At 32.5% G+C, this 15,497-nt stretch overlaps 1 protein-coding gene across 5 annotated transcripts in view; it reads left to right on the forward strand.

Annotated features, from left to right (window-relative positions):
* RB1CC1 (RB1 inducible coiled-coil 1) overlaps positions 1-15,497 on the forward strand; it is a 91,121-nt gene that overhangs the window by 26,849 nt on the left and 48,775 nt on the right. For all 5 annotated transcript variants that reach the window (XM_008525044.2, XM_008525047.2, XM_008525045.2 and 2 more), the window contains 5 exons: positions 304-430; positions 599-769; positions 6,860-7,062; positions 8,447-8,873; positions 13,790-13,960. In XM_008525044.2, the coding sequence (XP_008523266.1) occupies positions 304-430; positions 599-769; positions 6,860-7,062; positions 8,447-8,873; positions 13,790-13,960 (1,099 nt within the window). The remainder of the gene's footprint in view (positions 1-303; positions 431-598; positions 770-6,859; positions 7,063-8,446; positions 8,874-13,789; positions 13,961-15,497) is intronic.

Below are 15,497 nucleotides of genomic sequence, written 5' to 3' on the forward strand. Positions count from 1 at the left end.
CTAATTTCAGCATATTCCTTTGCTGTGTTATATAAAGAGGACAAAAATAAATGTGTCTACTGCCTGTATTTCATAGACTCACTTTTAGCTGTGGCACATGGGTGATTTATTCACCTAAGATCCACCAGTTGATTATGGAATCGAATTCCAAAAACAGGAAGCTTACGTTTTTTACTGCTTTTGGGGGGGATATTTTAGAATGAAATTCATTTATCTATCGTATTTTTATATAGTGCTACTTTGATAATAAAGTTTGTCATTGGGCAAATGTAAATAACTGATGTTTTTGCCTTTTTAAAAAAGTGTGGCAGACCTGAAGCATGCCATTCATACCAAATACAAGATTGCTATTCAGCACCAGGTGCTGGTGGTCAATGGAGGAGAATGCATGGCGGCAGATCGGAGAGTGTGCACCTACAGTGCTGGGACGGTAGGTGTCCAAGGGCCCTTTCATGTAAATGTGCTCCAACCTCACATCAGAGAGGGAATTGAGAACTCAACATTTGAAGTAATATTTATCTGTTTTATATATTGAGGGCAGTGTACATGTTCAGTATTTGTAACATTTTCAGTTTTTTTTGCATTTTTGCTTCTGTAGGACACAAATCCAATTTTTCTTTTTAACAAAGAAATGATCTTATGTGATCGTCCACCTGCTATTCCTAAAACTACCTTTTCAACAGAAAATGAAATGGAAATAAAAGTCGAAGAGTCTCTTATGATGCCTGCAGTTTTTCACACTGTTGCTTCAAGGACACAACTTGCAGTGGTAAGATATAAACAATTATTTTTTGAGATTATAATACTTACTTACATCTAGTACAATTTAAAATTAAAAATTGGTGTATTTAACAAAATGATGTCTTATTCATACACTCGTTAATATTTTCATGAAGCTTTAGCCTATTAGGTGTCAGTGAACAATCCAAAAAATAGATTACTCCTAAAAACATTCAGATCTAAATAGCAAAATAGTATAAATTACAGAGGAAGCACACCAAAAACATGAAAAATAACAAACTTTTTTGAAAATTTATTTTACAGTTATGTCTAGTTTTTACATTTCAGGCCCATATATTTTTAGTCATTCTACAATTGCTAACAATTACAAGATCCTACAGTGGTGGAACAGCTGTCTTAACCATGATTCGTTCAACTTTTCTACATGATGGTATGCAGATAATGACTTTTGAACATTTCTTTTATCGATAAAGTACCTGTGTTAGAATAGACATAGACAAAGAGAGCTTAAATAACTCTAAAAGTTTGATTCTTTTTCACATATCCATATTTAGATCCTGGAGGAGAACCAAGTTTCTTTCCAATACATACCTCTTGTATTGCTCTTGCAATCCCTATGGATTGTTTCCTAGTCATTTGGTTTTACTTTTTGACTTGCTAATACTTTACTGTAATACCGGCTCTAAGATACCAGTAGTAGGACGCATTTTGCTTTTAGACATCAGAAAATGTTACCCTGTAGAATCAACCAAATAACAGTATTTACCTTTTATAAAAATAAACAAATTAATAAAAATAAATTATTTAGTGTTAACATTTACTTTTCTTAGTAAATCTCTTAGCAGTTTGTTTTAATGTAGTATATACATTTGTGAATCTGCCCCATTTTCCACATATGATACAACAAAGAAAGAGAATAACCTCGTCTTTCTGGAACATATTTAATAAGCATTAAAGAGTCCAGAAATGTTTTGAGAAACAAAATTATTTTTTAAAAAAACGCAAATTCTGTAAACTGAATTTGTATAGTAGAGCTCTTTAAGATTTGTTTTCTGGTTATTAACAAAACAAGAATATTAGTGTACAAATAAACTAATAAAAGTTTAGGTTACACAATTGCATGCCATGCAGAACACATGAACTTTTGATTTGGTTGAAAAATATGGATACTACGTGCTAATCGAAAAATATAATATTAGGTGCAAAATTAAAGGAGAACCAAGTAGGATATATATAGTTTTTAAGTGATTAGAGAAAAATCAAAAAAAACAAATAAAACTTAATTGAACAAAGACCTCATATTAAAATGCATTATATTAAAAAGATTAAAAAATTAGATGAGGGGGCTGGCCCCGTGGCCGAGTGGTTAAGTTCGTGCGCTCCGCTGCAGGCGGCCCAGTGTTTCGTTGGTTCGAATCCTGGGCGCGGACATGGCACTGCTCGTCAGACCACGCTGAGGCAGCGTCCCACATGCCACAACTAGAAGGACCCACAACGAAGAATATACAACTATGTACTGGGGGGCTTTGGGAAGAAAAAGGAAAAAAATAAAAAATCTTAAAAAAAAAAAAAAAATTAGATGAGGGGCGGGCTCTGTGGCCGAGTGGTTAAGTTCACGCACTCCGCTGCGGCGGCCCAGGGTTTGGATCCTGGGCGCGGACATGGCACCGCTCGTCAGGCCACGTTGAGGCGGCGTCCCACATCCCACAACTAGAAGGACCTGCAACTAAGATATACAGCTGTGTACAGGGGGAGTTTGGGGAGATAAAGCAGAAAAAAAAAAAGATCGGTATCAGTTGTTAGCCCAGGTGCCAATCCTTAAAAAAAAAAAGATTGGCAACAGTTGTTAGCCCAGGTGCCAATCTTAAAAGAAAAAAAAAAATTAGATGAGAAGGAGGTTTAATCTAGAAATAAACACTTCCGGCAATATTAGTGATCCAAGGTGAGAAGTTTTAACCATTCTAAAGGTTTCGTCCAGGCAAGGATCAAGACAGAAGTAAGAAAGAGAGGGCATAAAGAGTCGCAGGAAAAACTAGGATTGAATAATAACTTCGTTAATCTAGCAAAACCCTAGAAAGGATATAATAGAAACAGCAAGTTAAAGTAAATACTAAACATACAATAATGAGATGAATACAGTCCAATATATCTGTTTTTAATTAATTTAGCCAGCTTTTTCCTTACTAAAAGATAAATTTTATGATATAATTAAAAATACACAACTATGTTATCATAAGAAATAGTTAAGGGGCCGGCGCTGTGGCCAAGTGGTTAAGTTTGCATGCTCCGGTTTCAGCGGCCCAGGATTTCACTGGTTTGGATCCTGGGTGCGGACATGGCACCACTCATCAGGCCATGCTGAGGTGGCGTCCTACATGCCACAACTAGAAGGACCCACAACTAAAATATACAACTGTGTATTGGGGGGATTTGGGGAGAAAAAGCAGAAAAAAAAAGAAGATGGACAACAGTTGTTAGCTCAGGAGCTAATCTTTAAAAAAAAAAAAATAGTTAAAGCAGGTTGCTAAAGTATGAATAGAAAGTTATGCAGAAAACTAGTAAATAAATGTAGAAAAAATAAAAATGGCAATATTAATATTTTACAGAGTAGACAGGGCATTAAACAGAACAAAGTGAAATTAATAATAAAAGATTTAATTTGTGAAAAAGATAAGTCAAATATGTATTTGTCTATCAACACAGAGTAAATGATAATAATTTAATAAAACATAATGATGTACACCAGTGTTCATAGCCGCATTATTTTACTATAGCCAAATGGTGGAAACAACCTAAATGTCCAACAGCAGATGAATGGATAGAGAAAATATAGTATATACACACAATGGAATATTATTCACCCTTAAACAGGAGGGAAATTCTGATGTGAGCTACAACATGGCTGAACCTTGAGGGGGTAGTATGCTAAATGAAATAAGCCAAATACAAAAAGACAAATATTGTATGATCCTAATTATGTGAGTTACTAGAATAGTCAAATTCATAGAGACAGTAGAGTTTTGTTTACCAGGGGCTACTGGTTGAGGGGAATGTTGAGTTAATTGTTTAATGGATAAAAAAATTTAGTTTGGGATGATGAAAAAGTTCTGGAGGTGGATCATGGTAATGGTTGCACAGCAATGTGAATGACTTAATACTATTGAACTGTACACTTAAAAATGGGTTAAAATGCTAAGTTTTATGTGTTTTACCACAATTTTTAAAAAGGAAAATTTTATTATATCTTTCATAGTCAGAAAACTCTTGTGAACAAGATTTAATACTCTGTATCCTGAAAATACAGAATATTCTCTTTTTTCTTATAGATAAAACCCAGAAGAGTATCAAAAGAATAATATATTAATAGCAAAGAATATATATTATGAGAATGCAAAGATGGTTCAATATTGAGAAATGTGTTAATATAATTAGTTACCCCAATCATTAATACTTTACAGGAGAAAACATATAGGGTTTATGTCCCTATATGACCAAGTATTGTCCAGGAGAGGCATTTGTTAAAATTGAGCACCTGTTCCTAATAAATAAAATAGCCCTAGAAGAAAATAAAATAAATATAATATAGACTTAATCAAATATAAAAAGATAATCAACTTTCAAATCAGTGAATTACTAGAGCCATTTTGCATAAATCAGGAACAATCTATTTAGTATTTTGGAGCTTCTGGGAAATGTACTAAAATAAGAAAATGAAATAAGTGATGAAATTAATGGAAAAGAAGTGAAAAACATCCATTTTGAGTGATGATATGATTGCATATTTGGAAAATTCAAGAGAATTTACTAAAAACACATTAGAAGGAACTTTGGTAAGGTGGCTGGATATGTGATAAATGTATAAATGTTATTTGGATTTTTCTGTACTGGCCCTGCCTTGGAATAGAAATGGAAAATAGTAGTAACCAAAAACCAGTAGTAACCAAAAAAATTATATAAAATTCTATTCAAGAACATAAAACAAATTATAAACAAATGAAAAGACATTCTTAATATCCTTCTTAATATTCATGATCCCATTCTTAATATATATATATATACATGAACTTAATGAATTACAGTTAAAATTGCCATGATGAAGCATTTTTGCTTTGGATGGTGAGGGGGAACTTCAGGGGTTTTTTTTGTTTTAGGTAAAATGGACTTCAAGTTCATGTGGAAAGATCAGTGTCCAAGAATAACTAAGAAAGTTATAAGAAAGAATGAAAGGTGAAGGGAGGAATGTATCTTCTCAGATTTTAAAACACACTCAAAAGCTGCTGTAATCAAAACAGCAACATAGGTCAGACAGTCTGTTATACAAGGAATTAGAAGTGCTATAATTTAACAGTCAAGAGCGTAGTCTCTAGAGTCAGATTTCTCAAGTTCAAATCTGGTCACTGCAATTACTTGTAGTGTGACCTTGGACTTGGTTACTTTCCTTAGTAAAATTAATAATAGATTTTATTTGTTGAGATATATAAATATTGGAAAGTGCACAAATCATAATTGTACATTAATTTTTAGTGCATTTTCACAAAGTGAACACAAATTTTAAAATATGGTGTCACCCCAGAAGCCCTGCTTCATGCTTTCTCCCTTTCAATAACTATCATCTGTCTTCCTTGAAGTTAATGAATATGCTGACTTCTAAACTATAGATTACTTTGCTTCTTTTAGAACTCTACATAAGTGGAATCATATGGTTTATTTACTTTTGTGTCCAGCCTCTTTTACTCAACATTATGTTCTGAGATTCATTCATGTAATTGCACGTATTACTGCTTTGTGTTGATTGCCCATAGTATTCTACTGTAGAAGTATGCCACAGTTGTTTCCACTATTGATGGATACTGAGAGTTTTTTCAGTTTTAGACTATTATGACCAAAACTACTGTGAATATTCTTATACATTGTTTGGTGCACCTTTTGCATTTCTCTTGGGTATGCCTCTTTTCAACTTTACATACTACTATTATTATTTGAAGTGGGTGTATCCATTTATACTCCCACCAGCAGTGTGTGATTGTTCTACTTGCTCAGCAAACTCACTGAGACGTGTTTTTCTTCGTACTTCTAATTTTGGTCATTCTGATGGGTGTGTAGTGGTAGGCCATTATGATTTAATTTGTATTTCTTTGATAATTAACAAGAATGAGCACGTTTCCATGTGTTTATGAGACATTTGTATATCCTTTTTGTGAAGTTACTCTTCTAGTTTCTTGATTATTCTGTATTGGGTTGTTAATACATTTCTAATTGATTTATAAGTGCTTTTATATAGTCTTCATATAATCTGTTGCAAACTTTATATGCTTAAAGTATCTTGTGTCATTCTATGGCTTGCCTTTTCATTCAACTAATGGTGTCTTGTGATGAATAGAAATTCTTAGTTTGATATCCAATTTATCAATAGACTTGCTGTTGGATCTTATTTAAGAAACATTTACTTATCCCAAAGACATGAAGGGAACAACCAATGTAGAGAGGCCCTGGAATATGTATGGTATGCTATATTCCAGAAGCATCCCCTCCCACCTTTTTTTAAAATCTCTCACCTTTAGATCTATAGGTCACCTGTAGTTGATTTTTTTATGTTTATGAATCCAGCACCCTGCCTTTTAAATTTAATACTGGATATTGATCTTTCCATATCCTTGTATATAAAGGTATTTCATCTTATGTAATGCTATGTACATTGTTATATAGATAAAAATAATTTCTTGATAGACATTGAGGTTGTTTCTATTTCATTTAATATTATTGAAATAAATAACCTTTTAGTATTCTTTATTTATTTAAGCTTCTATAGGATAAACTCCTAGAAGAGGAATCACTGTGCCAAATGATAGATACTATTTTACTTTTGGTAGTTATTGCTGTATTGCCCTCTGTGGATGTTCTGCCAATATATGCTCCCAGCAGCAATGAGTTAGGAATTTCTCTTTCTCCTCATTATCACAACAAACAGGAACAATAAGATAAACTAAAACATTCCTTTAATGGTGCTTTCTTTGAAATGTATTTAGAATGCACTCATGCATACGTGTAAGTACACATATGCAAATATGCACATAAACATTACCTTCTTTTATCATTTGTTTCTTCTTTTTCAATATAGGAAATGTATGAAGTTGCCAAGAAACTTTGCTCTTTCTGTGAAGGTCTGGTCCATGATGAACATCTTCAACACCAAGGCTGGGCTGCAATCATGGCCAATCTGGAGGACTGTTCAAATTCCTACCAAAAGCTACTTTTCAAGTTTGAAAGTATTTATTCAAATTATCTGCAATCCATAGAAGACATCAAGTTAAAACTTACTCAGTATGTTTGCCATTAAAATGGGTAATAAGATGTTTGTTTAAAATGCCTTTAATAGGCTGTATATTTATTATAATTTAGGTTCATTTTTTGAGACTTTTTTGGACTCTAAAATTTAAAAATTATGGTCGGTTTTATCCGCCACATATTTTACAGATCTCCCACATTTCTTTTTCTTGTGTTGTTTATGTTAAAGGCTCAAAATACTTTTGAAATCACTTATAAACGCAAGAATCTTTGCCTCCTTCTTGCCCTGCTACCACCTTTCTAATAAAATAAAGGCAAATGTAAAAATAATATATCTAATGGAAATGGAAGTGGTTTCAAACATTAGGCAATCAAGGAAAATTTTATTTTTAAATATTACCACATGATAGAAGCTTACTATGATAGAAAAAAGCCATTGTGTTCTAGCTCTTGTTTAGATGTTTTTCTGGTTCTTTGCATGTAAGCGCATCTGATACCCACTGGTTATTTTTACAAAGGACTATAATGAATGTAAAAATATACCAGTAATTCAGCATGAATGTAGCTTTTTGTGTGTATGCTTTCAATTTTTTGTCTTCATTTTTTTAGTTTGTTTTCGTATATTTTTTTTATTAACTTGAATTGGAGGGAAGTAGCATATTCTTTCTTTTTTCTTTCTTTCTCTTTTTTAAATTCAAGTGAACCTTACTAATGCAAGTTTCTCTATTTTGTGGTATGAGTAGTTATAAGATTTTAACCTTAAGTTGACAATGGGACTAATCTTGGGTAGGAAAGGAATGATTAATTAAAATTAGAAAAAGCTTTTAAAAGTTTTTATAATAACCTCTTCAAGAAACTGGTTTTTTTGGGGAGTTCTCTCAGATATGTTAATTTAATGTAGGAGTCTAAACCATTTTACATATGTTTTTACAGAAGTGAAATTATCACAATTTCATCTTGCCTTTTGACAACATACATCTATCTGTCTGTTTATTTCAGGGTGTAATGAATGCAAGTTATATTAATCTTTAATAGCATTGTTAATTTTATCCTGTGCTTTCAGTATATCAAAAATACTTGATTGACTTAAAGAGAAAAAGTTGAACTTTAAGGGACTGCTATAGTAAATCTTTTTTTTTAAATTTGAATTTTTATACCTTAAGGTTTGATAAAAACAAGTGTTCACTTGTTTGGTATAAACTTGCTACCTTTACTTTAGAGTGGTGTTTTAATTTGTTTATGATATCCATCTCTGTCCATCTGCGTTTCTTTTAAAGAACACTTCATAGACTACTTTATACATATATAATGTAATAGGTGGTAAGATTTGTGTGTGTAATAAAATGTTATTTCTTTCAAAATGCTAATCTGTAATTAGAGCAGAACCATTATTTTACTGACAGATCTTTTGTTTTTTAAGTTTAGGAACTGCGGTTTCAGTAATGGCCAAGATTCCACTGTTGGAGTGCCTAACCAGACATAGTTACAGAGAATGTTTGGGAAGACTGGATTCTTTACCTGAACATGAAGGCTCAGAAAAGGCCGAGATAAAAACCTCCACTGAACTGGTGCTCTCTCCTGATATGCCTAGAACAACTAACAAATCCTTGTTAACCTCATTTCACAAGTCAGTGGAACATGTAGCCCCAGATACCACAGATGCTGAAAGTGGAAAAGAAATTAGAGAATCTTGTCAAAGTACTGTCCAGCAGGATGAAACTTCAATAGATGCTAAAGACGGTGATCTGCCTTTTTTTAATGTTTCTTTGTTAGACTGGATAAATGTTCAAGATAGACCAAATGATGTGGAATCGTTGGTCAGGAAGTGCTTTGATTCCATGAGCAGGGTAAGTAATAATAATTTGATATTTCTTATGTCATTTTAACTACTTGAAATTATGTTATTTATACTAAATATTTTATTAATGGGCATTATGTTGTAGTAGAAATAATGAGCTGTGGAGTGAAACTTCGTAACCAAGTTTATAACCTTGGGCAAATCAAATCATTTAACTTATAACCTTATTTGTGAAGATTTAAAATATAGGTAAAATTTCTACTTCAATGCTAAACCTTAAAGTGTCCATTCAAATGGCAATGGTTTGGGTGGTGGTAATACTTTGAAATTTTTTTTTTCCTGACCCTGTAATATTACTTGGAAGTTGGAATATCTCCTGTTCTTTAATTTGTTCCTACAGTTAGGCTCTTTTTTCTGCTAGGTAAAACTTGAACAGTCTTATTATTTATCATTCCTGTGCCTTGCATTGTGAGTGCTCTCTCTATATAAGTAAATAGGCAAAATGATAATATTTGGCCACTTCTGGCCTGCCCTAATTCTTACATCAGTTTAATAATGGGTCAGATGTTCACATTTAAAATGCTATAGAATTTTCAAGGTTTTTTTGAAAAATATTAAAGATAAAATTTGTTTTTACTTACACTGAGATGATGTCCATTCAGTGAAATATATAAGTCTTGAGTGGTTAGTTCCTGGAGTAACTACCATCCAAAAGAAGATATTGAACATTTTCATCTCCCAGAAAATACCCATGTGCCTCTTTCTAATCACCATTCCCCTAGAGGGAACTTCTTTTTGACATTTAAAAGAAGAAATTTTAAATACTGCATCTGCCTGAGATATTTTAAAATTCAAAACTAAGACATGTTTTTAGTTGTATTTTGTAATTATAGTGAACTCGTGTTTTGGATTAAGTTCTCCCCCAAATACACTTAGGAAAACTTCTAAACCTGGGGAATAAATTCCTCTGCAAATCTGATCTATAATATGATAGAAAATCTTTGAAGCCAGGAAGGAAGTTGGTGGGGCACATATGTCAGTGATGTCAGCAGAGAGATGAAACAATATTTTGAAGGCTGCTCTTGTCTAAAGATAATGGGCAGAATAGTTATTAAACTTTTCTAAAAGAGCACGATTGGAAAAGAGACTTGATCTTTAATTGATTATTGAGAGAAAGGCAGCACATTGTCTGGGATGCGTGGAAAATAACACATACTTTTCTTAAGTAGTACAATAATAAAATGGAAAACTTTTAAGAATAAATTCTAGGTTTCTTTGTAATTCTTTCAATATCCATTTTCTTGATGACATCCTTTAGAGAAGGCATTTCATTTTGCCTGTTCATTATTTGTTGTCAGAGAAAGACATTTGCCAGGGCAGGGAAGTATGTAGTATATTATGCAATGATTACTGCCAAAAATAAATGAAAAGTAATGTTCCTGTTTAAACTGTTGACATTTTAGTAGCCTAAAAATTCCCTCTATGTGGAAAATCAGCCGCATGATTGTGATTAGGGTGATTGTCATTTTTTATAATTTCTCATGAGCCAGAATGGGGCTATTGACTATAAGAACCACTTTTTTAAAGGACTGGAAATTGGCTTTGTGTTTGCATGTTTAAATGAAATCTCACAGAACCATAAGTTTTATTCACTTTATATGGCAAATGGGAAGAAACAATGACCCTTCTCTAGCTTAATGAAATTCACAAGAATTTACACCTAGAGAAAATAGAAATTAGCTATAGTATTATTATCACGGGATCACATTATTGACTTCTCAGAGGTTGATGGTTATGTTCATAGGACATATCTGAAGTGTTTGTGATATTTTACATGGCCATTATATTGTGAAAGCAAAATCCAAACTCTTATTTTTATACAATTAGTTAACATGACTTAAAATACTGCCTGTAATACAGCACTCTCATCAGTTGCACATGCCCATTAGGTTAAAAAAATATTATTAAAAGCAGTGCAAACTCATTGTGAAGAATTTGTTTATGTATTTCTGCTTGTATTTTACACAATAACAGGATGTTCTCTTAATGGGATGTACCACATAATAAATAGCACTTTGCTGTGATGTTTTTATTAATTTAGTATTTTTCTATTTTTGGTAGTTTTGATGTTCTATAAAAGCAAATTCTGTTTAAAGCCATCATTTTTACAGACTAATCCCAATTTTATCAGTATTTGTTTAACATGTAGTTCCAACTGCCAAAATCGAGTATCTTTTTTAAGAAATTAGTCAAGGCAGGTATCATGGAACTTAGATAAGATTTGGAATCATAAGCGCTCAAATCCTAGCACTGCCATTCATTTATTACCTCTGTCATCCATGATAAGTCATTCAAATCCCTTGTTTTATAATATTTGTGTGGATTGATCGATGCTAATTTCATGAACTATGTAGTTCCTTCCTTCATATATGAAGAAAAGTTTGGGCTTGATGCTGCATTTTTGTGTACTTACATATTTTCTTAGATTGCAGTATGTTCATGTTAGAACAACTCTTGGATATTCTATTTCAAATTATACTACAAATGGCAAACTGCTTTGTATATCTGATGATTAATAATTGGAAATGTGCATTTAGCTCATTTCTAAGCTGTCCAGAATAATGCTGGCATAATTTATTGAATCTCTTCCTTGTATTTCATCCGGGAGACTTGTGATGTTATTGGAATATTATTGTTTGTGTTCTATGCCTTGTGGGTGGGTTTAGAGGTGTAACGGGAAGAATAGAGAGGGTAAGAAAGTTTTTATAGTTTCTTATCCTCTAAGACAACAATAATGTTTATTTGTAGATGTCAAGGAAAGAGCCCAAGAGTAAAAAATAAGTGTAGCACTGTGTTTAATTATTGAAAATTTGCTAAATAATTATTATTATAATTCTGTGGTTTAAAATACATAATTTAAAAAATTTCTTCAAAGACTTTATTTGGAAATTTTTATTTTCATTACCTGTGGACAAATGGAATAAAATATTAAAGTAGAATAAGATTTTAGAAAGTCAAGTTATGTAACCTGTATTCAGTGAGTCACAAAATGTTCTTCCATGCTGAGAGTAGTTGTATTATACCTTCAGTGAATTATGAAGTACAGTAACATGATAATAAGGAGCCCTGGTTTGGGGTTTGTTTTATCTTCTTTAAATTACGGCTATGTTAAGTTTATGTATAGTTACAATTTTGCTCAAGTTGAAAATTGGAATATATTTTAGTCATCTTGTTTAGCCTTTTATCACCTTAATGATTTATAGCTAGTCTTTGGTTTGTATAATACTTTGGATTGGAAATGTGTGCACACGCTGGACTCAGTCACCACAAAATTGAGCAAAGCGAGGAAATAGTCACATATGCACAAGTTATAGTTAGTATTGTGCAAAGCAAGTGTTTCCTATATTTAAGTAATGGCACCGTTAACTCTTTTCATGGTGTTAGAAATTCAGCTTCTTATTCACTGTACTGGATTCTTGATAATAACAATAGAATAGTTCAGTTTTAACTGCTTTTGTATGTTCTCTGTGCACCAGAAACTGTACATAAATAATTTACAATTTGTAGAGATTGTAGAGATCAGGGAAGGCATCATGAAAGAGGTAGTTTTTGACTAGAACCATTACATGGAGACAAATGAGCTTAAATAGCTAGCCAGAGCAATCAGTGTGAATGAAGATCAGAGCTAGAAAAACACAGTGTTTGCTTGGATGTAATAGGGAATTCATTCAGTTTGAAAAGAAGATAGGACTGGAAGGATTTATTGGTCAGATCACTGAAGCCATTACTGTGTTTTTTGGATGATGATGTGGGCAGAAGGAAGCCATTTAGAGGTTTCACAAGGAAATAACTATTTGTTGTTAGTGCCGTCAAGTGGATTCTGACTCCTAGCAGTCCAGTGTACAGCAGAGTGGAATTTTTCTCAGTCTTTTTCACTCACTTAGTCACTGCTATTCAAAGGATTTTCAACTATATTGAGTTAGTAATGGAAGATATCATGGTTGATGTCCTCATAGAGATATTAGCAAGCAGTCAGAAACACAGACTGAAAATTTGTGAGAAGGATCAGGAATTGAAAAGGGTTGGGAGTTACCTCCGTAGAAGTTATGCTTAATGCTGAAATTATATAAGGAATAGCAAAAATGGGCTAAGCACAAAGTCCTTCTGAATCATCTATATTTATTGATTAGACAGGAAAAGGACCCAGAGAAGATACTATGAAGAAACAGCAGAGGTAGTGCCCCAAAGCTTATAGAGTTTGGAAAAGGTGGTCTTTAATGCTGAACATATAAGAACCTCAAGTGAAACGAGGTCATCAGTGGTCTTTGGCCAAATGGTGTTTCTGGAGAGTGCATATAAAAAGACTGCCAGTATAAAGTATTCTTTCAAGGAAAAAGGGAGCAATGTTGAGAGAATTTTTTAGTTTCCATGAATTCCAGAAAATTTGGAGAATTAAAGCCAGGAACAGGAGAGATTGAACAGTAAGAAAGTGTAGTTGATCAAACAAATTCTTTGAGGAGCTACAGACAGAATAAATATATTTCCAGAAGGGAGGTAAGTTTGAAGATGTTGATACACTTTAGAGGGAAGTTAGATTCATAAGACAATTACTGACCAAAGAATCTGTTTTAGTTATTAACTCTGTTTCATTTCATAAGATCTTGAAAATAATATTTTCTGTGGGATATTGAGAATTGGATAAATTGTGGCATTGATTAAAAGGTGTAATTCCCGGCACTATATTCTTAATTATGTATTGTAATGTAATCAATAATAATTGTGTTTTATTAACATAATAATTATCCTATTATTGACCTTCTTATGGAAATATAACTTAGATTTCCCATGCTTTTCTGTGTTTTTCTCTGTTACTTTTTTCTCTGAAGCACTATGTCCAAATAGTGTGAAATATATTTTAAACTACTTAATGAAAATTTTATTTGTATGTATTTCCTTGTCATTTAGCTTGATCCAAGGATTATTCGACCATTTATAGCAGAATGCCGTCAGACTATTGCCAAACTTGATAATCAGAATATGAAAGCCATTAAAGGGCTTGAAGATAGGCTCTATGCCCTGGACCAGATGATCGCTAGCTGTGGCCGACTGGTGAATGAACAGAAAGAACTTGCTCAGGTGCTTATTTCAAATTTCTCTCAGGAAAAGGAATTTGTAGTTTTTCTGTACAAGTACTTTATGTGCATGTTTTCACTTGATCATTGAATATTCTTAAGGCAGTATTATTGTTTTCATGTGATAAAGAAGGCATGTTCTTAGTGTTCAGGTTTGTTAAGATAAAGTGAACTGAGGCTACTTTAGATGCCAACTGGAAGGATAAACCAGGAAACTGCTATGAGCAACGGGGAAAAACATGTTGAAAGAATATGGTATAACAGTCTTTGTACTAAACACTTGAGTACCTCCTACTCCCCCCTCAAAAAACTACAAAGAATTAAAAAAAAATAAATGAAATTTATGAAAGAAGGAAAATATGAAATCTTAAAGACTTTACTAATACGTATTTTTTAGGTCTAATTTAATACATTGTGCAAAGAACTCTGTTATCAAATTACATTTATAACCAAAAGAAGGTGATGGAATTGATGAGAGTGGTTAACCTAGATGTTTTCCTCCACACTAGTGATTCTCTTTAATTCAGGACTGCTTGTCCTCCACCCACCCTAGCAAGTACTCTGGTAAAACATCTTGTAGCAAAAGAGTTGACTTATCTTGACTGACACACGGTTTTCTAGTTTAACTTTCTATTGCCAGCATTTTCCCTCTAAATGTTTTCTTTCTTTAGAACACATGAGTAATCATTTTAATAGGTACAAATGTTTTTATTTCGCTTGCATGGTAGAGTATATATAGTATAGTGTAGGCAGATAAAATGTGTATAGCCTTGCTTTATCCTTTATAAAAAAGTTTAAAATATTTAGTGCGTTTTTATAGTTTCCTAATTGTATTCATCTTTTAATTCCCAGACTCACTCCTTTTCTGTCTTGATTTTGGATCCAGTTACCTTACTGTGAACTGAATTTTTTTATCTTGTGTTTTTGCACTGAATGGAACCCCAGTACAATGCTGAATAGATCTGGTAGTGGGTGTCCTTGTTTAATTCCTGTCTATAGAAAGTGGTCAACATTCCAACATTATATTGTTTGTAGTACTATTTTTATTCTCTTTGTTTTAATAGAAACCCTTTCTCACATTAAGAAAGTTATATTCTACTTCTAATCTTGAACCATCCTTGGATTCTTGAGATAAACTCAACATTGTCATACTGTGTGTTTTTTTTTAATGTATTTCTGGATTTAGTTTAACATATTAGCAAACTGAATTATGTTGACTTGTGCATCTGTATATTTCATTTGTTACATATTTGTCAAGTTTTGGCATCAAGGATATGATGGCCTCAAAATAAGTGGAGAAATCTTTTAATTGGAACATTTAGTCCACCTATTTAATGTAATTACTGAATATTTGTCTTTAAATCTATGAATTCTGATTTTCCTTCTATTTTTTTTTCAATTCTGTGTCCTTTTTTTCCCTCTGCTTTTGCCTTTTGGATTATTTTTATTTTAAAAATTATGTTATTTTTATTTATTGTTCTGTCCTTGATGCTGGCTTTTTTCCTTTTAAGTAATATGTGCATCCTTGATGTCTTAAAGTC

The sequence above is a fragment of the Equus przewalskii genome, chromosome 8 (assembly GCF_037783145.1).
Source record: "Equus przewalskii isolate Varuska chromosome 8, EquPr2, whole genome shotgun sequence".
Classification (NCBI taxonomy): Eukaryota; Metazoa; Chordata; class Mammalia; order Perissodactyla; family Equidae; genus Equus; species Equus przewalskii.